At 41.3% G+C, this 24,552-nt stretch overlaps 1 protein-coding gene across 3 annotated transcripts in view; it reads right to left on the reverse strand.

Annotated features, from left to right (window-relative positions):
* Positions 1-21,096, reverse strand: part of ARMH3 (armadillo like helical domain containing 3) — a 172,336-nt gene extending 151,240 nt beyond the window's left edge. For all 3 annotated transcript variants that reach the window (XR_006194307.1, XM_042907598.1, XM_042907597.1), the window contains exons 1-5: positions 21,014-21,096; positions 7,488-7,600; positions 4,997-5,053; positions 4,706-4,852; positions 2,075-2,182 (exon numbers count right to left, since the gene is read on the reverse strand). Coding sequence is in view for 2 of the 3 variants with exons in the window: in XM_042907598.1 (XP_042763532.1) it covers positions 2,075-2,182; positions 4,706-4,852; positions 4,997-5,053; positions 7,488-7,589 (414 nt within the window). In the remaining variant the exon portion in view is untranslated. The remainder of the gene's footprint in view (positions 1-2,074; positions 2,183-4,705; positions 4,853-4,996; positions 5,054-7,487; positions 7,601-21,013) is intronic.
* Between the last annotated feature and the right edge of the window lie 3,456 nt (positions 21,097-24,552).

Here is a 24,552-nt window from a genome sequence, read left to right on the forward strand (position 1 = left end):
TTGCCTGTGTATCCCCTGTGCCTGGCACATTGGAGCCTAACCAACATTTGTCAAAAGAATGAATGAAGGCATCACTGAAATGGTTCTGGTGAGAGATAATGGGGACACTGGCAGTAGGGGGAAAAAAGCAAAGACAGGTATGAAAAATATGAACTGAGGCAAAATTAGATGAACATGGTGATCATCTAGATATGAAAGATGAGAGGAAGAGTCAAGGATGACTCCAGCTTTTGGCTTGGGTGACTGAGATGACAGGAGAGCCCATTCTAACAGGGAATGAATGAGGAAGAACAGATGAAGGGAAAATAAGGAGTTCCATTTTGTAGATGTCAAGCAAGAGGTACTTTAGGGATGTATGAGTGGGTAAATTCAGCAACTGCTTACAGAGTATACAACTCTGAGCCTCATGAGGGGATGTTAAGACTAACAATAGAGACTTAGTAATCGGCAGCATATAGACAATAGTGAGAACTACAAGAATGAGAGCGAGATCTGAGATTTTACCATGATATATACATAGGAGCAGTAGAGGCTTGGAAAACGGACTCCAAGTACTAAGTCTTCATGTACTTACAACTGTACATTCATAACTTGTAAAAAATAACCTGATCGCTATAAGGATTCTTTGTCACATAGATTATTTCAAATTCAGAGAATGACAGAAGACTAGTTCTTCAAAGTTCATATTATAAACAACATTCACTCAAGAAAGTGTCAAACATTACAAATCAGATATCTGATAAGGGACTTCTATCCAAAATATATAAAGAACTCCTACAACTCAACAATATAAAACAAATAACTCAATCTAGAAATGGGCAAAGGATTTGAATAAATATTTCTACCCCAAAAAAAAATATATATATACGTATATATATATACACATATATATATGAGAGGCAAAAACAATTGTTGACGAGGATGTGGAAAAACTGGAATGCTTATACACTGCCGATGGAAATGTAAAATGGTATACTAACTTTGGAAAACAGTTTGGAACCTCCTTGAAATATTAAACATAGAGTTACCATATGACCCAACAATTCTCCTCCTATGTATATACCCAAGAGAATTGAAAACAGACATCCACACAAAATCTTGTTCATGAATGTTCACAGCAGCATTATTGATAATAGCCAAAATACTGAAATATCCCACATGTCTATCAACTGATGAATGAATAAATTTGATGTGGTACATTCATAAAATGAAGTATCAGCCATAAAAAGGAATGAAGCACTGACACATGCCACAACACGGGTGGACCCTGAAAACATTATGCTAAGTGCAAGAAGCTAGACACAGAACACCACGTATGATTCCATTTAGATGAGATGTCCAGAATAGGTAAACCAATAAAGACATAAAGCAGATTAATGGTTGCCAGGGGCTAGAGAGAAGGGGGAATGGAGAATGACTGCTAGTGGGAACATGTATTCTTGTTGGAGTGATAAAAATGTTCCAAAATTAACAGTGAATATACTAAAAACCACTCAATGAGGGGTGCCTGGCTGGCTCAGTCGGTAAAGCATGTGACTCTTGATCTCAGGGTTGTGAGTTTGAGCTCCATGGTGTTGGATATAGAGATTACTTAAATGTAAAATCTTAAAACAAAAAACCACTGAATTACATATTTTAAAAGGGTGAATTGTATATGTGAACTATCTATCAATAAAGCTATTACTTTAAAAGTGTCAAACAGCAGAAATAAAAATTCTGGTAAAGTCATCATGTAAATAAGAAAACTTAAGTTTAGAACTAAAGTTACCCCTGCATATTACATTACCCTTGTTATATATTATTTGAGTTCATAAGTGTTTTTAAGAATGTATGAGCACATAATACAAATCATAAAATAAACTGCTCAGTCTTTATCCTGCAGGGGAAGGATACTTCAAATTTGAATTTCAAATTTTCCTCTATTCAGATAAACAAATTTGTAAAACAAAAATATCCAAATTCAAGAACAAATTCAACCATTTCTATCCACCTGAGTGCAAATCTTCTAGTACATTAACTGTCTACAGCTGTCAGAAGCAGCCATCCACAAGCACATCTACAACTTACGCCTCACCTTCATGCACAACTCTGCCTTGTCAAAGCCCATCAGCATGTTGATGATGTCAAACCCAGAGGTAGATTTATTCTTTTGATGGACTCCTCGAATGAGTGCACACAAGGTCTGCAGAGATTAGAGAAAGAATTCTTTTGTAGAAAGGAAGTCTCAAAACGTGAAGGGCACTGGATCTGTCGCCTCGCACTGCCACCTCAGAACCTCCTCCTTACACAGCTGACATTCAATTGCTCTATCACTCTAAGCTTCAGAACAGTCGGAGTCTTACTACGTGCAAAATCCAGACATTAAAAGAGGAACAGCACTTGAAATTGTTGCCATCTTTTTTGTTGTTGTTTTTTAGTCATCCTCTTTTCAAAAACTGCATTGCAGACAAAGACTGGAAGGTGAATTCAAAAATAACAACAGTTCTTGAGCTTGAGTCATGGGATTGGTGGAGCTTTTTTCCTTTACTTAAAATTCATTACCGTATTTACATTTTAGTTTATAATTCTTAGTATTTTTTAACAACTACAAAAGTTATTTTGGTCCATATGATAACAACCAGTTGCTTCAAATCTTAAATTCATGGGGCGCCTGGGAGGCTCTGTCAGTTGAGCGACTGGCTCTCGATTTCGGCTCAGGTCATGATCTTGCAGTTCGTGAGATCGAGCCCCGCGTTGAGCTCTGCGCTGACAGCGTGAAGCCTGCTTGGGATTCTCTCCCTCTCTCTCTCTCTGTCACTCCCCTGCTCGTGCTCGCTCGCTTGCTCTCTCTTTCAAAATAAATAAATAAACATGAAAAGAAATCTTAAATTCATTATAATCTCCATTCACTACTGACTAGCTGTGTAAACCTGGACAAGTTAGTTAACTTTTCAGTGCCTCAGTTTTCTCATCTATAAAATGGAAATGACAATAATAGCACCCATCTCATAGGGATGTTGTGAGAACTATGAGAATTAAAACACTTGGAATACTCCCTGGAACTTTATTAATGCTCTAAGAATAGTGCCTGAAACTTTCTAAAGCTCAACAAGTATCAGCCATTTTAATAATATACTATATTTTTATGGGTTACTAAGTGACTTAACGCAATTTACTTCCACTGAACTAAAAACAGTTTACCATTCATGCCTCCATAGTGAGCTACCGCAATTCTAAGTACAATTTCCAACTTTCATTTCAGCTTTCAGTGAACCCCTACAACTGCAATACCCAAAACGCAGAATTTACTGTTAACTTTGTTAACACAACTACAGGGTAAACATGGTCCTTCTTTCTGGGACATCAGCTCAACAGGTAATTTCTATAATCTACAGATGAGAAAACTGGGGCTCACAAAGTGATTTGCCCAACTAGGAAGTTAGAAACTTAAACCCAAACTATCAAAAGTTCCAGGGGTGCCTGGGTGTCTCAGTCGGTTGAGCGTCCAACTCTTGATTTCAGCTCAGGTCATGATCCCAGGGTCATGGGATTGAGCCCCACATCGGGCTCTGTGCTTAGTAGGGAGACTGCTTAAGATTCTCTTTCTCTCACTCTGCCTCTCTCCTCCACCCGCATGCTTTCTCTAAAATAAAAAAATAATATCAAAATTTCCAATAAAATCCTTTATGTTGTCATGGATTCTTCATATTCTAAGCTTGTCAATCACTGCCCTCGCTACTCAGCCTGATCTAAGATGCACCGGAGTTACTGGACTATAAACTTAGAAATTTTGCCCATGATTCATTCAATAAAAATTTACTTCTGAAGTCCTACTTGCCAGGCACTGTACTATACACTAGGAACAAAGTACTGAATGAAACTAACAAAGTCTTTGCTCTCAAGAAACCTGTAATGTATCCCCATTATCCCAATGCTTGGCACATAACAGTCATTCAAGAAATAATTACTCAGTGCGTCTTTCCCATGAATATGTGACTTAGCGTTAAGAACAATGATTCTTAATGTTTTCTGAGTTACAGACCCTTTTGAGAATCTGATGAAAGCTCTCTTTTCAGAAAAAAATAGCCACATACACCTAAAATATTACATATAACTTCAGGTTGTCAAGGACCCTCTGAAACCTCAAATTAAGAACTCCTAATCTAGTGAGAAAATACTGTTTTAAGAATAATCTCTTCTGGGGGTGCCTGGGTGGCTCAGTCGGTTGAGTGTCCGACTCTTGATTTTGGCTCAGGTTGTGATCCCAGGGTCATGAGGTCAAGCCCCTCATCAGGCTCTGTGCTGAGTGTGGAGCCTGCTTAAAATTCTCTCTCTCTCTCTCTCTCTCTCTCTCTCTGCCCCTCCCCCCGTTCATGCTCTCTCGCTCTCTCGAAAATTAAAAAAAAAATTTTTTTTAAATCTCTTCTGATAGACTATCCCTACCTCATAGTTTCCCCTCTATCTCTTCCTTTCCTCAAATAATCAAGAATTCTGTCCATCTGTCTTGGCTTTAGATCAAATCATACAATGAACAAGATGACTAGTGTAAGTGTCAATTTGTTTAACTAGGAAGCTGGCTCAACAAACATGGCATAGATGTTTATTATTTAAAGGGGAAAAAAAAACTTCATACCTAAGGGCAATTTTAGGTTCCTCAGGTCCCAACAGATGTATTATAACTCCTTTCCCCTATTAAACTCCTTTCCCCAGTCTCCCAGCTGTATACCTGTAGTGCATTGACAACTCGAATTGGATGTTCCTCTCCCAGAGCTTGGATACAGTGTTGAAATAAGCAATTAATATTGTCCTTGATCTTCATTAACTCCTCACCATCAAGAGATTCCAGCTTGCCTTCTAGGTACTCTAAATTCACCTACCAAGGGAACAACAGGGATATTATTTTTAGTAACGTTTTCAGTGTACTCTATTTAATGTGAGTGCATTTTAGTGTCGCATGTAGAACACAGGAGAAGGCAATTTCGTTAGTAGGAAAATCCAGAGATACCATCAAGTTTACCTTCATAAGGAAGAGCTCCTCCCAAAATCGTGGACTGCACTTACTGGGGTCCTCTGTCTGAAACCAGAAAATAAGCAGTTCAATGTCCCCAGCTAACACCAAAGCATTAAGAACACATCTGAAAGGGTCACTTACACATAACCAACCTTATCTTTCAAAATTAACTTTGAAAATGCTTGATCATTCTAAACTGCTATAACAGGGAACAACAGTTTTGGAGGTTTTTTTTCCCCCAAATGGAAGACACTGTGCATAGATATATATTTGTGTGCCAGAAGTTAAATAATGGCTCAAAGAATCTCCCCCCAAATCTTTCTCTTCTGGCAAGAAGTAAACCTAACCAACTGATTAAGATAGTCACATTATGATGTCCCTATCGCATCTGTATGTTCTGCAAAGCCCTTTCACATAAATGAAACACAATGGCCCAGAGAGCCAGGTATAGTAGATACTATCAGTATACTCCTTTTAGAAAAGAGGGTCCACAAAGTTAAGTTACTTACGCCCATACAGGAGCCAGAACCTGAATCACATCAGCAATACTGCATGGTTTTACAACATCTCGTGCTGACTGCTTCTACTTGCCCTCCTATATGCATTTAGTCCACTGTACAGAGCTTGTAATATGGTCTTCCTTAATTCAAATTGGTCCAAAAGGTTAACAAAAGTATAGTGCTAAAATACAAAATTTCTTAGCAATAATTTTCAAACAGAAGTTCTAAAGAGTCAGAGGCTTCTGGTTCAGGAGCAAAATAAGAAAAAGAGAACCTCAACTTTAAAGGAAAACTAATGACATAAAACCAGGAGATCAATCGCCCACTATCACCCATAAGTTGACCTTTTAAAATTACTACCAAGAACTAATACCTTCATTAGTTACGAACTCTTGATCTATTAAGAAAATACTATACTAGGAATCTCTTCTGGATTTTTAACTAAGAATGACACAGAGAAGCAACATTTCTGGCCTTCTCATAAGGTCCTCATTTAGTGATTTCTTTCCATCCCCTTCTCCTAGGAGGGGTCACACTCTGCCTCTCACACTTCTGTGATGTCATTTTGCTATCTATATGTGAAACTCAGACTACTCATGGTGTTGGCACTTCCCATCTTCAAAGCTCACGCAATCAACAATTCTATGTATGCCAACCTTACTTCATATAGAGAGAGCCCTAACAGGACCCAAGTACCCACTCATTTGCTCCACACTGTGCTGATCTGCGCAATTCTGTATTAATTTTCTGCATATCAAACTGTCTCTAAGGTTTCCCAAGAGTTAGATGTTTTACTTGATCACATTATTTATTCTGGGCCATGTGACAAAGTTGAACAAGTAAGGGCCTTGGAGTCAAACACTAGGGTTCAAACCATGGCTCCATTACCTTCCAGCTGTGACCCCTAGTTTCCTCATCTGTGAAATGTTCTTTTACATGGCATATGTGAAAACATAGCACTCTTGCAGCATTCTTGTCAGAATTAGAGATAATGAACTTAGTGATGCACTTAGAATAATGCCAGGCACATAGTAAAAATTCAATACTCAGTAACTCTTTTTAGAAGTATTATTCTGTTTTACATATGCTAGCTATGATCAGAATTTCAAAAGGTAAGTACCCCTGCAGAGTATCTAATTTACTCTCACCTTCCCTGACAGGGTAAATTTTAAAACAAAGGCTTGGATCATGGTCAATCAGCAGTTATGAAGACCCAAAGAAATCTCCCACTTAATCACTAATAATTCATCAGTTATCTTATAGAGTTGGAGAATGAAAGAGACTAAGCAATTGTTCCGTCCACTAGGCACTTGAGATGAAATATAACAGTTCATCTTTTTTTTTTAAGTTTATTTATTCATTTTGAGAGAGAGACTGAGAGAGAAAGAACAGTTCATCTTTTAGAATCATAGAATTCTAGGACCAAAAGAAACTTCAAGGAACATTTAGGATAGAAGAGTCCGTAAGTTGGGTCATGCAGGTGACAAGTTTTTAAAGATATTCAGAAAAAAATGGGTGCCTGGGTGGCTCAGTCGGTTAAGCGTCTGACTCTTGATTTCAGCTCAGGTCACGATCTCATGGTTTGTGGGTTCGGGCCCCGCATCAGGCTCTGCACTGACAGCGTGGAACCTTCTTTGGATTCTCCCTCTCCCTCTCTCTGATCCTCCCCCACTCACACACTCTCTCTCTCAAAATAAATAAACATTAAAAAAAAAAAAAAAAAGATATTCAGGAAAAAAAGGTTCCCGAGGTTTCCTCCCTCCTTTCAATTGTTTTACCCGGCTCATGGCAACAATCTGTAAGAACAACATGACAACAATACATATAAATTAATACATGATCATGATCTCTACCAGGAGAGAGCTCACTCTCATCCTCGCCCTCATTCTCCCTCTAAAGAACTAGAAGGTAGCAGGCAGAGGTGAGCTTATTTCTCATTTTGGTACAAGAAACTAAGGAGTCAATCTGTGCAGAATTGTCAGAGCTCCAGGCCTTACCATGAAGATCTCATCATACATCAGCACCACTTTTTCCTTCAGTGGTTTTTTGGAAGCTGAAGATTTCCGGAGCAAACCCCCTCTTTTCTCCACCTGTGCCATGGTTAGAGAATCTGTGAAAAGAAAGCCACAGTCAGTGCTGAAATGCTCTCCAAGATGCTGGATGGTCTGTTGAAAAGCTCTCAATGGGAACTTTTCTAAGAAAAAGAAAAAAATGATAAACCATGTAATAGATCTTGTGCATCTGTCCAACACCCCATCCCCTGACCAGGTAATGTCAAGGCTTAAATCATTGCTTGGCCTACAGCAAAACACATTTTACATCTTTAAAACCTGCCAGTGGACAAGACTTACACCAGATCCAAAACCAGGAAAGAAAGTGTAACTAGCTCCAACTAGAATAGATCTGGCCATATATTTGAGGTTGATGGAAGGAAGGCTACAAAGCACACATTGCCCACAGACTGATGGTGAAGTTAAATTACAAGTATTGATTGAGCTCAGGACCATTAAGGCAGGAAGTGTGCTGCAGACTGATGTGCTCCATTGATTTCCCCAAAGTAAGTAAGTCCTCAGCACTGCAAAGTGCTTGGCCTTCACTGCCTCATAAATCACACTGCACTTGACTGTCTTCAGAAATTCCTCTGGAAAGAGACCCAAGGCAGAAAATAGCAGTTATAAGGACAAAAATTAAATCTGATTTCAAAATAACCAAACATAACAATCTACTTCTGTCAAATCTAATTATATATATAACACTATTACAGATCAAACTTCAAAGTATTTTTCAATTCTTTTATAGAAGCAATTCCATGAATCACGCCCAATTTCCCCATCTTGCTTAAAGGAATTTCAAGTTTTTACAAGGGAGAACTTGAAATCCCACAGGTCTCCACTGTGGATTTACACATTTCCCCTCACTTCCCAGATTCTTTCTACTGTTGACAAAATTCCTGTCTCTCTCTTAAATTCTAGGCTCTAGTTGTGAAACTTAATCTCATCCAATGGCAAGTGTGGGCAGTAGCAAGGAGGCTGATTTTACTTCCAGACAAACCCAAAGCAGCAGAACAAAATTAATTTTGTTCAGTGACTTTTGGAAAATATGTGCTATGTTTCAAATCAAAATCAAAATTTTATTTAAGGAAGAGATGCATCCACCACCTAAAAGACTGTATCTCAGACATGGCCTTTCTCTAATATATATAGCCAAAAAGGAGATTTACCTTTGAGCACAAAAAACACAAAGCACAGAAAATTTCTCCAACTAGATATCCAGCATCTGTGGCACATCTTATCCTTTTTTTTCTTTTTTCTTTTTTTTTTAATTTTTTTTTTAATGTTTATTTATTTTTGAGACAGAGAGAGACAGAGCATGAACGGGGGAGGGGCAGAGAGAGAAGGAGACACAGAATCGGAAGCAGGCTCCAGGCTCTGAGCCATCAGCCCAGAGCCCAACGCGGGGCTCGAACCCACGGACCGCGAGATCGTGACCTGAGCTGAAGTCGGACACTCAACCGACTGAGCCACCCAGGCGCCCCAATCTTATCCTTTTTTTTTTATAAGCACTATGGTCCAGAGAAAACTGAAGGAAAAAAAACTAACAACAACAACCAAAAAAGAGAGAGAGAGAAGATTCTTTGGGGCAATTTATACTATATTGATCATGGCTTTACCTTAAAGCATGAAATACAGCCTCTGTTCAAAACATTCTTGTGTCTTTTAAATAGGTTGTCAAGAGGAAGATGTCCTTATCGGGGGAAAATAAATTGGAAATCAGCAGGATCCTATTAAAATAAATCAAACGCAATGCAATTCTAAACTTAGTAGATATAGACCTTTCATGTGTTCAGCTTCAACCAGTTGATTAGTGGGAATAGCAGGAACCACTAGTTCCTGGGTGTGAGAAGCACCTGTTTACAAACATGCCCCTCTGAGGATTTATAATTGGGTTACAGCTAATCAATGTCCACCCCAAATCTAATAAACTCACTTTCTCTATTTCAGAATCAATACTTTCTAATAAGCAAAAGGGAATAGGAGAGGAGGGAAAAACAATTCCATCCAAAGTACCAGATTTCCTAAGAAGTTAAATTCTTTTCATCACTCTTCCTCATTTGGAGCAGGGGGGAAATTCAGCCAAGAGCCTTGTCTCATTACTCTCTGTCACTATCACAGACAATTGGAATTTACCACCCAAGGTGCCTGAAATGTGACTGGAAACTGACAACAGAGTCTCCTTCTCCTGCCAGCACTTCTAACCCATGGAACATAGAAAACATTGCTTCTAGGGTTGAGGACTGAGAGAAGTGTAGAACTTCTCTACACTTTTTTACAAAGTTTTGGGGGGGGATTTCAGAAATTAAGCCTCTGCTCTTAAATTTGAAAGTAAAATATCTGACTGGTAGAACACATCCGTAATGTGAGTTTAATTTATTTATGTCTTCTCAGGGTTTTTCTCCCCTTTGTACAAAACCCCTCCTGTTTGTAGAAAACCAGTAGCAGCTAAGGAGCAGCAAGGCATTATGGACCAACCAACCAGCAAAACTGAGACTGGAACACTAGGTTCCAACCACCTAGATGAAATGGAGCAAGTCACTGTGTTTCCCAGTTTCCTTACAAGTAAAACAAGGCCCTGGACTAGACATATCATTGAATAATTCTCTCAGCATCACTGAAATACCACAAACACATAAGAAACACCTAGGGGCACGTGGGTGGCTCAGTCGGTTAAGCATCCAACTTCAGCTCAGGTCAAGATCTCACCATTCATGGGTTCAAGCTCCACGTCAAGCTCTATGCTAACAGCGTGGAGCCTGTCTTGGATTCTCCCTCCCTCTCCCTCTCTGCCCCTCCCTGACTCGCATTTTTTCTCTCTCTCAAAATAAATAAACTTAAAAAAAAAAAATCTAAATGTGGTTAAGACACTAATTTAGGCACTATGGGGTTACAAAAATGAAACTACAGAGCTGATCCTCTAGGATCTTTCAATCGATTGGCAGAGACAGACACATCAGACACATGATAACCCCACAGCACTAGGCGAATCATGCGAAATAGAGTAAAAGTACAAAGAAAATGCTATGGCATCATGAGGAAGGAAAAAAAGCATTCTGCGACTACACTATGACCTCTGTTGATCCGGGCTTTTAAATCCTTCTGGCGAAGCAGTAAATACAGCAAAGCCACTGTAATCCCACAGAAATGCCATCTTAGGCTTTAACACGGTTTCTCAGAAATAAGAGATAATAGGCAAAATATAAAAAAGAATAAGGCAACATATCAATCCTAATTTCACTTACCATCAAACTTAGGAATGGTTTCGAATCCCCCAACCCAACAGTAAATGGTATATCAATGAAGTCTTTTATCACTAAACCTCAGGGACTGCCAATCCCATGACCCACAGAACAACTTCTCTCTGAAAGACTCAAGTCATACAACTTTTTAAGAATTCTATCTTAAGGCAATCCAGCCACGACTGTCTTAAATGCACATCATTTCAAATCCCTTCAGGGTAAAACAACCAAATATCAAGATTTTAAAACCTAAAGCCAAACTCTGCCAATGCCTAATAAACAAGAAATGCTAGTTACACTAAGCAAGTTAGTTATTCACTGACTTTACTGTCTTCTTGAGGACAATACATGCCAACTCTAGTAGCAGAAAATTAATTTAAAAGAAATTCACTCTAATTTCCAGAGAGTTTCCAGAGTTAATCTATCAAAAGTCTTGGTATTGTATCTACACGAGATGACAGAGGCTAATGAAACCCGAGATAATCAATTCACGATATATGTAAATAAAACCACAGGGGTGCCTGGGTGGCTCAGTCGGTTGAGGGTTGAGCGTCTGACTTCAGCTCAGGTCATGATCTCACAGTTCATGAGTTCGAGCCCCGTGTTGGGCTCTATACTGACAGCTCGGAGCCCGGAGCCTGCTTTGGATTCTGTGTCTCCCTCTCTCTCTCGGCTCCTCCCCTGCTCACATTCCGTCTCTCTTTCAAAAATAAATAAAGATTAAAAAAAAAATTTTTTTTTTAAACCATCATGCTGTTACGCCTTTTATACTGATGTATGTCAGTTATTTTTCAATAAAACTGGAAAAAATCTAAAAGCAAAACAGCTTGGGGCGCCTGGGTGGCTCAGTCGGTTGAGGCATGGGCATCCGACTTCGGCTTGGTCATAATCTTGCAGTTGGTGAGTTCGAGCCCCACGTCGGGCTCTGTGCTGACAGCTCGGAGCCTGGAGCCTGCTTCAGATTCTGTGTCTCCCTCTTTCTCTGCCTGAGAGAAAGGCACTCTACCCCACTCCCGTTCTGTCACACTCTCTCTCTCTCAAAAATAAACATTAAAAAAAAGTTAAAAAAAATACTAAATAACAGCAAAACGTCTTGAGTTTTAGCCCCAATTCTTATACACTCATTCTGTAAACTTTAATTTCCTTTCCTTCCCTGGGCTTCAATTTGCCAATCTGTAAAAAGCAGCACTGGCAAGTGTGTTCAGAAAAGGGAACCTCTGTACAGTGTTGGGAATGTAAATCAGCGCAGCCACTACAGAAAACAGTATAGAGGTTCCTCAAAATATTAAAAATAAAACTTTATGATCCAGCAATCGCACTTCTGTGTATATATCCAAAGGAAATGAAATCACTGTCTCATTAAAGAGATACCGGCATCCCCATGTTCACCGCAGCATTATTCACAATAGTCAAGCTATGGAAACAACCTAAGAGTCTTATCAATAAATGAATGGATAAAGAAAATGTGATACACACATAAAATGGAATATCATTCAGCTACAAAAAAGAAGGAAATTCTGCCATTTGCAACAACATGAATATGCCTATGTGAGATGATAGATGAATGGTGTGTTTTTTTAATTTTAATGTTTATTTACTTTTGAGAGAGAGAGAGAGCAGCAGCAGCAGCAGCAGAGGGGCAGAGAGAGATGGAGACACAGAAACTGAAGCAGGCTCCAGGCTCTGTGCTCGCAGCACAGAGCCCAACGCAGAGCTAGAACTCACGAGCCATGAAATCATAACCTGAGCTGAAGTCAGACGCTCAACTGACTGGGCCACCCAGGTGCCTCATGCATGAATGTTTTAATTAACCTTATCATGGCAATCATTTCACAATGTATATGTGTATCTAATCATCACATTGTGCACTTTAAAATTATATATCGATGTTATATATTAATTATAATCTCAATAATATATCAATTATATCTCAATTCAATACACCCGGGGGCCGGGGGGAGGCCATGGAACGGTTCTCTATAGGCTTCCAAATTTAATGGACTGGGGTTCTAGGTTCATACTGGTAATGGACTGTTAGCAAGTATCACCCTCTCTTCACTGGTGAGTGAAGCTCCAAAACACCACCTATAGGTAGATGCTGAGGTAAACATCCTAAAACATTTCAACCAGTACATAAGAAAAGAAAAAGGAGAGAGAAAAGGAAAAAGGAAAGGAGAAAAAAAAAAAAAGAATAAAAACCAATGTGCCCATCTTCTAGAAAGAAAAAACATATGCACAGATCAGGCATTCATTCATTCTACAAATATCTATTGAGCACCTTTTTGGTACCAAGCACTAGGGATACAGAAGTGAACATGACAGACAAGATTTCTGCTTTCAGAGTTTTCATTCTAGAGTGGGGAAAAGATAACAAACAAGTGATAAGTACCTTGAAGACAAACTATATAGGGGGGCTACATTAGACTGAGAGATTAAAGGCCTCTATGACAAGTAATATGTGGGCTGGAACCAAAATAACAGGAAGGAAACAGCCACATGAAAGTCTTGGCAAAAGTGTTAAGAGGGAAAGGCATAGAGGGAATGGCAAATGCAAAGTCTCCAAGATTTGAACATACTTGGTGTGTTCGAGGAACAGAAGAGCCAAAATGCCTAGATTATAATAAACATTCCTTTTTTGAAATGTTGAAAGGTTTCTGAAGTGGGTATTTTGTGTTTTTGTGAGTTTTTTCCATACATAAAAAAGAATTCAAATGTCCATCAGCAGAATGGGAAGATTATAATTTATTCGTAGAACAGGGTACTACCCAGAAATTTAAAAGAACAAATTACTGAAAAAATATTGATCGCTTTCACAGATGTTGAATAAAAACCTCTGAAAGAAAAGAGTACAAGCAAATGATTCTATTTATATGAAGTTCAAAGACAGCAAAATTAATCCATGGTGACAGAGGTCAGAACAGTGGTTACCTCTGGTGGGGTAATGAGTGGGAGGAAGTGGCACAAGGAAGCCTACTCGGGTGCTGAAAATGTGCTCTATCTTGATCAGAGTGGAGGTCACACAAAGAAAAGAAAGAAAATCATCAAGTTGTACACTTTCCATTACGTAAGCTATTCCTTGAACTAAAAAAAAAAAAAAAAAAAAAGTCTGGGGGCCCCTGGCTGGCTCAGTCAGTTAAATGCCCCCAACTCTTGACTTTAGTTCAGGTCATGATCTCACAATTGTGGGATGGAGCCCCACATTAGGCTCTGCACTGACAGCACAGAGCCTGCTTGGAATTCTCTCTCTCTCTCTCTCTCTCTCTCTCTCTCTCTCTCTGCTCCTCCCCCACGTACTTGCTCTCTCTCTCTCTCTTTCAAAATAAATTTTAAAAAAACTTTAAAAAATAAATATTTTTAAAAAATAGACATAAATAATTTTTTAAAAAGTCTGTGCAATCATACGTATATGAAAATTAACAGCACCCATGCAAAACACTAGAACTAGCAGGGACCCCAACTTGCACACTCAGGACACTAATCAAAAATAACAACGAAAACATTAACATTTGCTTAACATTTACTATGCACCAGGCACTGTTATAAGCACTTTGTATACATTAATTGGTTTTATCCTCACAGACCTATGATCCTGGAACTTTACCATAAGAAAACTAAAGCATAAAGGGGTTACGAAAACAAACAAACAAACAAAATAACAAAAAAAACTTGCCAGTGTGAGAGTAGGGACTCAAACTCAGCCACATGTTAGAATCCCTGCTCTTAAACACTATGCTACCCTGTCTCTCAAAAGGCAGAAGAGTGGGCAGAAGTGGTGTAACCTATATATAAACAAAGCTGAGGATCTGCAGAGAAACTGAGATGAGGTTCCAGGCCAGTTCTCCATGAACAAACTTTAGGACGTCCAGATATCTTGAGTTTCAACACTCTAGTTTGCCAATGGGTAGAAGTGCCACCGTAAGTAGTAAAAGATACATATGCATGTGTCTGACACATGCATATATATATAAATATTGTATATAAATATTGATAATGGTAAAGTGAAAAAGACATACAAATGAATGGAATGGTAGAAAAACTTGGAAGAAAACACTGGAAAGGAATCTGTCTAGTAAAGTTGATAGATGTATCCAATATGGTAATAGAAAAAAAAAAAAAAACAGCTGAAACTCACTAATACCCACAAAAAGATTTAATTGATAATAACTTTTTTTTTAATTTTTTTTTTAACGTTTATTTATTTTTGAGACAGAGAGAGACAGAGCATGAACGGGGGAGGGTCAGAGAGAGGGAGACACAGAATCTGAAACAGGCTCCAGGCTCTGAGCTGTCAGCACAGAGCCCGACGCAGGGCTCGAACTCACGAACCGCGAGATCATGACCTGAGCCTAAGTCGGCCGCTTAACCGACTGAGCCACCCAGGCGCCCAGATAATAACTTTTTTAATGTTTATTTTTGAGAGAGAGAAAGAGAGCACAAGCGGGAAAGGGGCAGAGAGAGAGAGAGAGGGAGGCACACAATTGGTAGCAGGCTCCAGGCTCTGAGCTGTCAACACAGAGCTCAATTCGGGGCTCAAACTCACAAGCTGCAAGATCATGACCTGAGCTGAAGTTGGGACACGTAACTGAATGAGCCACCCAGGCGCCCTGATAAAATTTTAATTGAGCTTAGTCAGTGCTCTTAAGGATAATTCTCCACCAAAATTTGATAATGAACGGAAAGATACAGTAAGGTAAGACAGAAAGATGAAATGCAGAGCAAGTCAAGTATAAATCTATACAGCTCTCAGCTTAGGAACGATTATACTTTGCTACCACTGAGCTGTGATCACTTGTTTCAGAACCTCCTGAGGTGCCTCCTGAAAATGTAGATCCCTAAGCTCCCTTTTCCCACTACTGAAACAGACTTTTCAAGATAAGGACCAGGGGTCTAGATTTTTTTTTTTTTTTTTTTAGTACAGTTGACACTAGGGGTCTACATTTTTAATAATGACCCCAGGTCAGTGGTTCTCAACTGTGGCAATTTTGCCTTCCAGGGGAAATTAATGACTGGAAACATTTTTTGTCTGTCACAACTGGGAAAGGAGATACTACTATCATCTACTAGGTAGGGGAAAGCTAACATTCTACAACGCACTGGACGGTCCCCACAACAAAGAATTATCTGGCTCAATATGTGAAAGTTAACGAGGCTGAAAAACTTTATCCCAAGTAATTCTGATACTCACTAAAGTTTGAGAAGTACTCATCAAAGCATTGAAACTCATCAAATGCTTTGAAAGGAACATCTAAACAGAGGACCATTCTGAGAGGATGAATAAAACTTGTCACCTCTAGAAAAGGCCCTGGAGCAGCCCTCACCTACTCCCAGCTCATTCTCCCCACGCTAACTCACCAATGGCATCCCCTCCCTTAGGACCTCAGCCCCAGTTTGTCCATCTGTGATAGACCACAAGACACACTGACTACAGTAATCTAAAATGCTTCAAGTGAAGGAGATAAAAATCCTGTCTCCCCAGAAGCTGTGGCTAGCTGAGTCAAATATTATCATTGTCTGATCACTGGCCATTCACTCAATACACAAGAAGCAGTATGTTTATAAAACCAGAAATATAGTCTCCTGCCCTGGCTCTCCCAAAAGTCCACAATTTCTCCAGAAGCATGGGTACACACGTGTGTGTATGCGTATGTATATGTGTGTGTGTCTAATCCTTAGGCAGAAGTTATCTGCTCCCTAAATTCTTCCGAAAGGCATACCACACTCCTTGAAGGTAAATACTAGCACTATAAACATTTAAGAAAACGTAGAGTATTTCTACTTCCACACTCCAACCCTTACCTTCTCAAACCAGTTCCTAACATGCCTCTTTCTTTCCGAAGGACCGAGGATTTAGTTCACTTGCTGGATTCACATCCTACTGTTCCACGTGGTTCCTCGCCACAGCTTCTCTCACAGCATGGGACACTGGTTCCCCCAATTCCACCCCACAGACTGTCTCTGAAGCATATAATGCCTTTCCATTTTAACGGGTTTCTAGTGCTAGTCACTCCAAGTCTCTCTTATCTCCAAAATAAAAACAGAGTGAGGTCTGCACTCATGAAGCCACCTCTTTGAATTTCTTCATGGAGAGCTAAAGGATAGGCCACCATCCCCTCAGGCTATCACTTTGCTTTTATGAAGTCCTGGGGAGGGAACTCATCACTCATTCCTCCAAATCTTTCACAGCACAGCCTTCCAATCAAGGTGACATATGATAAATAACACTACTGAATACTGACTATATAGTTGGCACTGTTCTAAGTGCTTTAAATATACTTTATTTAATCCTTTAAAGTAGACAGGTACTATTGTAGTAGGTACTTAATTACCATAATTTTACAATGAAGATTTCACTTGCCAAAGTAAAACAGCTATAGAAAGTGGTAAAGACACTAAATCCTTCTCTGGTAGTCCTTTGTCCTAGCAGACTATCCCAGTAGCGCAAAAAATCAGGTGTTGACTAACGGAATACTCAAAATCCAGATTCAGTTAAAGTTCTGCGGAAACTCCAAACTGATATCCGTAATATCAACGTTCCCACCTTATCCAAGAAAAGCCAGTCAAGTCAGGACATTGTCTGACAAGCATCATCCCCACTTTCTACTAGGAAAGAACCAGCCTGATCCAGTAGGTACATGAGCCACTATGGGGCAGCATTCACATCTTGCATGTGGTCTACAGGGCTCACCTCAGAGTGGGTGTTCAGCTCACACCTGAAAGTAGAAACAGGGGCGCCCGGGTGGCTCGGTCAGTTAAGCGACCGACTTCGGCTCAGGTCATGATCTCACCGTTGGTGAGTTCAAGCCCCGCACTGGGCTCGATGCTGACAGTTCGGAGCCTGAAGCCTACTTCAGATTGTGTCTCCCTCTCTCCTGCCCCTCCCCTGCTCATGCGTGCTCTCTCTCGAGCGTGCGTGCTCTCTCTCTCTCTCTCAAAAATAAATAAATACATACATACATACATACATACATACATAAAGGGGTGGGGGCGCCTGGGTGGCTGAGTCAGTTGAGCATCTGACTTCGGCTCAGGTCATGATCTTGCAGTTTGGGAGTTCGAGCCCCACATCGGGCTCTGTGCTGACGGCTCAGAGCCTGGAGCCTGCTTCAGATTCTGTGTTTCCCTCTTTCTCTGCCCCTCACCCACTTACGCCCTGTCTCTCCCTCAAAAATAAGTGAACATTTAAAAAAATGTTTAAAAGAAAAGAAAAGGAAAGTAGAAGTAATTCAGGGACTTTCCTAAGACTAAGCAGCAAATGGCAAAAAGAGGAATTTCCCAATCCTTAGTCTACGTATCAGCCACTGTCTGCATCCACTAGAGGTGAAGTAGCTTCACAGGAGAGAATTCAGTCTGGTCCCAAATGAATTTACTGAGTCTGCCTACTTGCACAAACTAATAATACAGATGAAGAGGTTTAAATAAACATGACTACCTCAGGTTCCCTTTCAAATTATTTTATACAAGAAGGAACACGCTCGCACCTTCATAAGGAGGACCCAACTCCAAACTGACAGGCTTTCGGGAGACTTTGACTGAAAATCACATTTTTCTGACATCTCCCAGAATGAGAATTCATTGTAAGAACCTCTTCTCGATGAGCTGGAGCCTCCTGTAAATTAATACTGTCCATCTCCTGTTCAAGCCCTGAACCTCCTCGAGCAGCACGTCACTCCTATCTTCTTCATTTCCTTTCCTGTTCAACCATACAAGCCTCATGAATACCACCTAAGTATAAAACGAAAATTCTAAGACAGACTCTCATAAGCTTCTTAAAAGCCAACAGGTAACTGCAACCTTACTAAGTAAATGGATTTCTTGCTGGCTTAATAACTAACATTTATCAAGACCTTATAATGGCACAGGTAAAGTATGAGACAAAAAGGGGACCCAAAATTACTAAGTTATGGTACCTGCCTTGAGACACTCACTGCTGAATGGAAGAAGTGCAGATTCCAATTCTTCCGTATCAACAAACAAAACAGACATCATTTTCCCCAGGATTTTTTCATATACGGCCTCACCTACAGAGAGCTATGGCCAAGATACTAAGCTCGCCAGGCCTCCTTACTTCCAGCTGTCTCCTAACACTTCCGTATGCACACCCCACAAACAACTTGCTATCAACAAACCAGATATCCCCCCCGATACCTGTTTCCATAGTCACCCCAACCCTTAAAAATTTGCTCTACTTTTTCTAATCCACATCCTGGTCAGTGAAATGCCCATTCACGCAATCTCTCAAATTACAAACCTTAGCCTACTCTCTCCCTAGTCACTAAGTTATGGTGCGTATCTCAGAAATATTTGTAAAATCCATACCTCTCCTCTTCGTTCCCAATGCCACACTTTATTCAGACTCTAGGTAACTAGTTCACTGACACATTTCTCATTACTTGAATTCATACATCTGTCACTCCCTAACATAAAGAACTCCAATGGCTCCCTACTCTCCTTTCAGTCTTACCTCATGGCAAGTTCCCCACCAAACATCCTGCTTAGGACAAATTTCTAATACTTAAACATCATGTTATTTCTTGTCGTCACACTTTCACCATGCCTTTGTGCATGCTGTGCTCTTGAACTGGAACACCTTATTTGTACAAGCTCCTACTCATCCTTCAAAACCCAACTAAAGTAACTCCTCCTTGCAAAAATATCCTTGACTCTCCCACACAATGGCAATATTCCCTTCACACTGTATAAATTTCTTTATATGGATATGTAACAGTGCACTATAATTTTCATATGAATGTTTCTCTGATGTCCTTGAGAAAAGATACTCCTATTTCTAACCACAGGGCCAGTTACATAGTATCTACTCAATAGATGTGTGTTGAATAAACAGTTCACCTTCATATATCCTGGACCAATTTGTGATTGGCTGTTTTCCCCAAGTTTTATGATTTCTGAACTTGACTCTATGTGAGATTCCAACTGTCACAACTGCTTTGAGTTTTCAAGGGTTTTTTAAAATTCTATTACACAAACGTTGAACGAATGAGTGAATTATAATGCTTAAACATCCAATGAAATAGTCTTGGGGCACCTGGGTGGCTCAGATAGTTAAGGGTCAGACTCTTGATTTCAGCTCAGGTCTCAATCTCAGGGTCCTGAGTTCAAGCCCCAGCTTTGGCTCTGAGCTGGGCCTGGAGCCTACTTTAAAAAAAAAAAGTCATAAACGCTTCCCAATTGACTAAGAAGAGTGGGAATCCCCCCTTTACAATCCTAACAAGAAGGATCCACCTTTCCCTAGACTGATAGACTTGATATCCCAAAAACTTTCCCCTAGGAAAGTACTGTGCACACAAATCCAGCTGAAGACACACCCAAAATAATTCCATTAACTTGTGCTTAAGACAGGAACACAAACCATACTTGTCCTGGTTTACAAAGTCACTGGGAACTCAGAAGAGCAAAGAAACCGTCCTCACTAAGCTCAAAACTTTTTCTGGAGAGAAAGAAAAGGGGAAGGTCTGATGATCCAGAAACATTTTTCAGGCTGGCCCAAGTTCGCACTTCCCCAGTCTCCAAAGGCAGCATTCCCTGGCTTCTGATAGCTCTCCTTCCTCAGAGAACCTGCTTCTTTTCCTCTATTTCTTCCCCACGCCTGCCTGGGAACAGGTTCATCTCCCAGGCTTGCACCAAGTAACCCTGAGAAAACACGGTCGCTTCATTGATTCTGGGTGTAAGGTGGACTGCAGCCCGTCAGAGACTGAAAAAAGGGGCAGGATGAGGGGCCTTCCAGGACAACCGGGCCTGCCTCTAACCCTTCTCAGAGGTCCTGTCCAAAGGCCCTCATCCCAGGGCCAGGCTGGGCTGGGCAGAAGGCCTCCCTCGAATGGGGACAAGCTGAGTGGGAGAGGCTCTGGAGGCAGCTTGAAGCGGCAGGATCAGCCCCACGCTCGGGTCAAAGGTCAGCATCTCGGCAGCTAGGAGGACCCAGCAGGGAGTGGGAGGGCCGTGACCTGCACCGGAAGGTCCGAGGGACCAGCCGCTGGAGGAGCGAGCCGCTTCCAGCCCCCTCCGCCGCCCGGGCCCAGCCTCCTAGCCGCACGCAAACTCTGCCCGCCTCAGCAGCTGCCCTCCCCCTCCCACCCGCCCCTCGCCACCACCTTCGTCCCCAAGGCGAGCGCAGGCCCCGCCCCCAGAGCCGCCTCGGGGCCAAGGCCTAGTCCGACAGGAGCTGCAGGGGTTGGTCAGGTTCGGGAACCGGCCCGGGCCGGCGCCGCTTACCGAGCCCCGGGCTCCTCCTCCACCACCCGCGCCGCTCCCGGACCCGCTCGCTCCCGACGCCACCGACGCCGCTGTTACTCTCGGCTCACGGACGCGCTCCCGACCTCCCCCGACCCTTCCCCCGGCCCACGGTGCCCCGCCGGGTCCTAAAGCCCGCTGTGTGATAGGTACGTCCACGCCCGTTTCCTGAGCCTGGCTCAGACCATGGTTCCCAGCAATCATCACAAAGACTACAACTCCCGAAATGCACCGCGAGAAATAAATTAGCCAAAGAAACATCTATTGAGAGTCTACTGGATACAAGCTGCAATAGCAGATTTTCAAATATGGGAGAAATATACATACACACTTTTTAAATACAGCGGACTCTGAACTCGGCAATTCCATTTATAGGAATAAAGATATATGTTCCAAGATGTTTATGGCAAGTTTGTAAATGAAAAATTGGAAACAAATCCATTCAACAAACAGTATTGTGTGCCTAGTGTGTTCAAAGTAACATGTGTTAACTGGGCAAGTAACTCCTCTGAGTCTCAATTTTCTCTGTACAAAATGGAAAATTTAAAAAAAGATAGGCTGCTGGGGCACCTGGGTGACTCAGTGGGTTAAGCATCTGACTCTTCCTTTCAGCTCAGGTCATGATCTCAAGGTTCCCAGGATCAAGCCTTGCTTTGGGCTGCCTGCTGATAACACAGAACCTGCTTGGGATTCTCTCTCTCTCTCCCTCTTCCTCTGCCCCTCTCCTGCTTGTGCTCTCTCAAAAATAAGCATTTTAAATAAATAAATAAATAAATAAATAAATAAATAAATAAATAATCAGACAGTGAGTTATCAAGGGCAGGCTTAGGAAGGCTCAAGTTGTAAATGCCCTGAAAATTCAGAGAAGGGAAAATTCCATGTCAATCTCTGGAGGCTTCGTGGGGGAAGGTGAAGATGGGGCCAAGTCTTAGAGGAGAGGGTATAAAGGTGAAGCAACATAACACACTGTCCATGCCTATGTCAAGGAAGTTAATTAAAAACAGATTCAGACAAGGGTTAAGTTTAGAAGGCCATAGACTGAGTAGGTAAGAGCACAACCTCTGGAATACTGTGAGAATGAATCCTAAAACTGCTACCTATTTGCTGTATGTCTTTGGACAATTACTTGAGCTCTTTAAACCTTAGTTACAGGGTGCCTGGCTGGCTCAGTCGGAAGAGCATGAGACTCCTGATCTTGGGTGGTGAGTTCAAACCCTACATTGAGTGTAGCAATTACTAAAAATAAATATACTTAAATAAATAAATAAACCTTTGTTTCCTATCTGAAAAACAGGGATAGTAAAAGGCCTATGTCATATTGTTTTGATTATCCAGCCTTGAACCCTTCCTCTCATATTCTGAGGGCCTCTTCCTTTGGGGATATTCTTGGTAGAAAACCAGACCTTGAGCAGCCAAAGTAAGTGAGTTCATATGACCTGACTTTGACCACTAGGTGCAGCCTCCAAGGTTTTGACTCTTGGCCAAAAGATGCAAAAATGAAGGGATGGTCAAAATTTATTCATAACAAGTGTACCCTGGCCAGATGATTCCTGCTGAAAAACAGTCGTGCTTCCCATTTCTCGGCCTTCAAAGAGTATCTTGCTTCCTGCTCATTTTCCAAGCCTTCTCCTCCCTTATGTTCTAATAAATTTCACTTTTCTTAAGAGGGCCTATTTCTGTAACTATTCTGTAACTCTTAGCCAAAAGTTTCCTCAGTGATATCACACACACAGACATGTGGCCACTCAAGCTTATTCATTCCTTCACCAAACATCTATTGAAGTCTTTCTCTGTGCCAGGCTCACGTCTAAAAGTGAGGATACAAAGATGAAATAAATCCTGTGACAACTAGAAATAAATGGAGGAGGAAAATTGGGGAGGAAGGTGATGTTTAGGACATGTTGAGATTGAAATGTCCATGAGACATTCAACCAGAGATATTTAGTAGACATGTGGGTACCCTTTACTGGAGCTCAGCAGACATATCTACTGTAGATAAATATTTTTGAGCCATTAACTTAGTAGTAATTGTTCAAACCATGAGAAAGGAATGGGCTAAGAAGAGGACAACAAAAATAAAGAATGAGAGAGAAAAAAGAGAGAGAGAGAGATCAGGCCCATAATAGAGTTTAAATACCAACATTTATTGATGAACCAAGTACTATCTAAAAAAGAGGAAAATAACAGGAGAAAGATGCCATGGAAATCACAGGAGGGACTATCAAGGAGGTTGTCAAGCTTCTTAGAAAAGGAAATAAAAATATCCTTGAAGATCTACTTCAGATAAGTAGTGGTTTGAGGAATGAATAGAAGGAGAGAGAGTGGAGGCAGCAAATGCTAGAGGATCTTTGCAAGAAACTTGATTGAAGGGAAAAGGAGAGGAAGCCACTGTGGTAGTGGTAGTGGGGAGATGAGGATGAAAGAGTGAGTTCTAAGACAGGACAGACTGGAGAGTGTTTCTATGCTGAGACCAAGAGGACAGAATGAGGCTGATGCAAATTCTCACTGAAGTTGTTGGGGAAGGAGGGAGAAGCAGACTCATGAGGAGGGACTGGACTTGGAGGGAGGGGGAATACCACATCATCTGAGAAGGCAGTCAGGGGTGGAAAGGACCCCTGCATATCAATGTGTAGGTGTTGCTAGAGAAATTACATACACTTGGTGCCTCTAAAGTATGTTTTGGGGCGTCTGGGTGGCTCGGTCAATTAAGCGTTCAACTTCAGCTCAGGTCATGATCTCATGACCTGGTTTGTGAGGTGGAGCCCCGCCTACGACTCTGTGCTGACAGCTCAGAGCCTGGAGCCTGCTTGGGATTCTGTGTCTCCCTCTCTCTCTGCCCCTCCCCTGCTCATGCTCGGTCTCTCTCTCAAAATTAAACATTAAAAAAAATTTTTTAAGTATACTTTAATTTTGATTTTTAGCAAATTCTTAGTTTGGGTGATAAATTGTTGATATAGTAAAGAGGTATGGTGCAAGGACTCAGGATTCAGATTGCTTGTGGTTGAAATCCCATTTTCCGTATCTGTGCTAGGGGCTTGTTGCTGGGTGGGGGTTGGTGGGGGAGTTACACAGCAAGTGCCATAGAAATATTAAACTGTTATTATTTTCCACTAGATTGTCAATTCCGTGAGGTTGGAGTTTTGTTTGGTTCAAGGCTATCTAGTCAGCTGGGCACTTAGTAGGTGCTCAATAAAAATTTCATGACTAACTGAATTAAGGAGTTGGGGTGAGAGAGAGGCTTGGGGGAGAAGAAAAGCCTTGGGAGTATGACATGTTCACTTCAGGGCTCAGACTGGGAGATTCCTGAGTAAGGCTCTTGGCTTCTTGGGGCCTGGGGCATTGGGCCTACATCCCGACTCAACGAGCTTGCGTAGGGCTGACAAGGACCGACGCACTGAGACCCTTGGGTGCTCGGGAGCCTCATTTCCCACCCCCCCGCCCCCCTCCCGCGAGACTCCCGTGGCTCCTCCCCTGGCGGGCGGGGTCGCGCCGCCGGGGCGTGAACGGGGCGGAGCCATGAG

The sequence above is a fragment of the Panthera leo genome, chromosome D2 (genome assembly GCF_018350215.1).
Source record: "Panthera leo isolate Ple1 chromosome D2, P.leo_Ple1_pat1.1, whole genome shotgun sequence".
Classification (NCBI taxonomy): Eukaryota; Metazoa; Chordata; class Mammalia; order Carnivora; family Felidae; genus Panthera; species Panthera leo.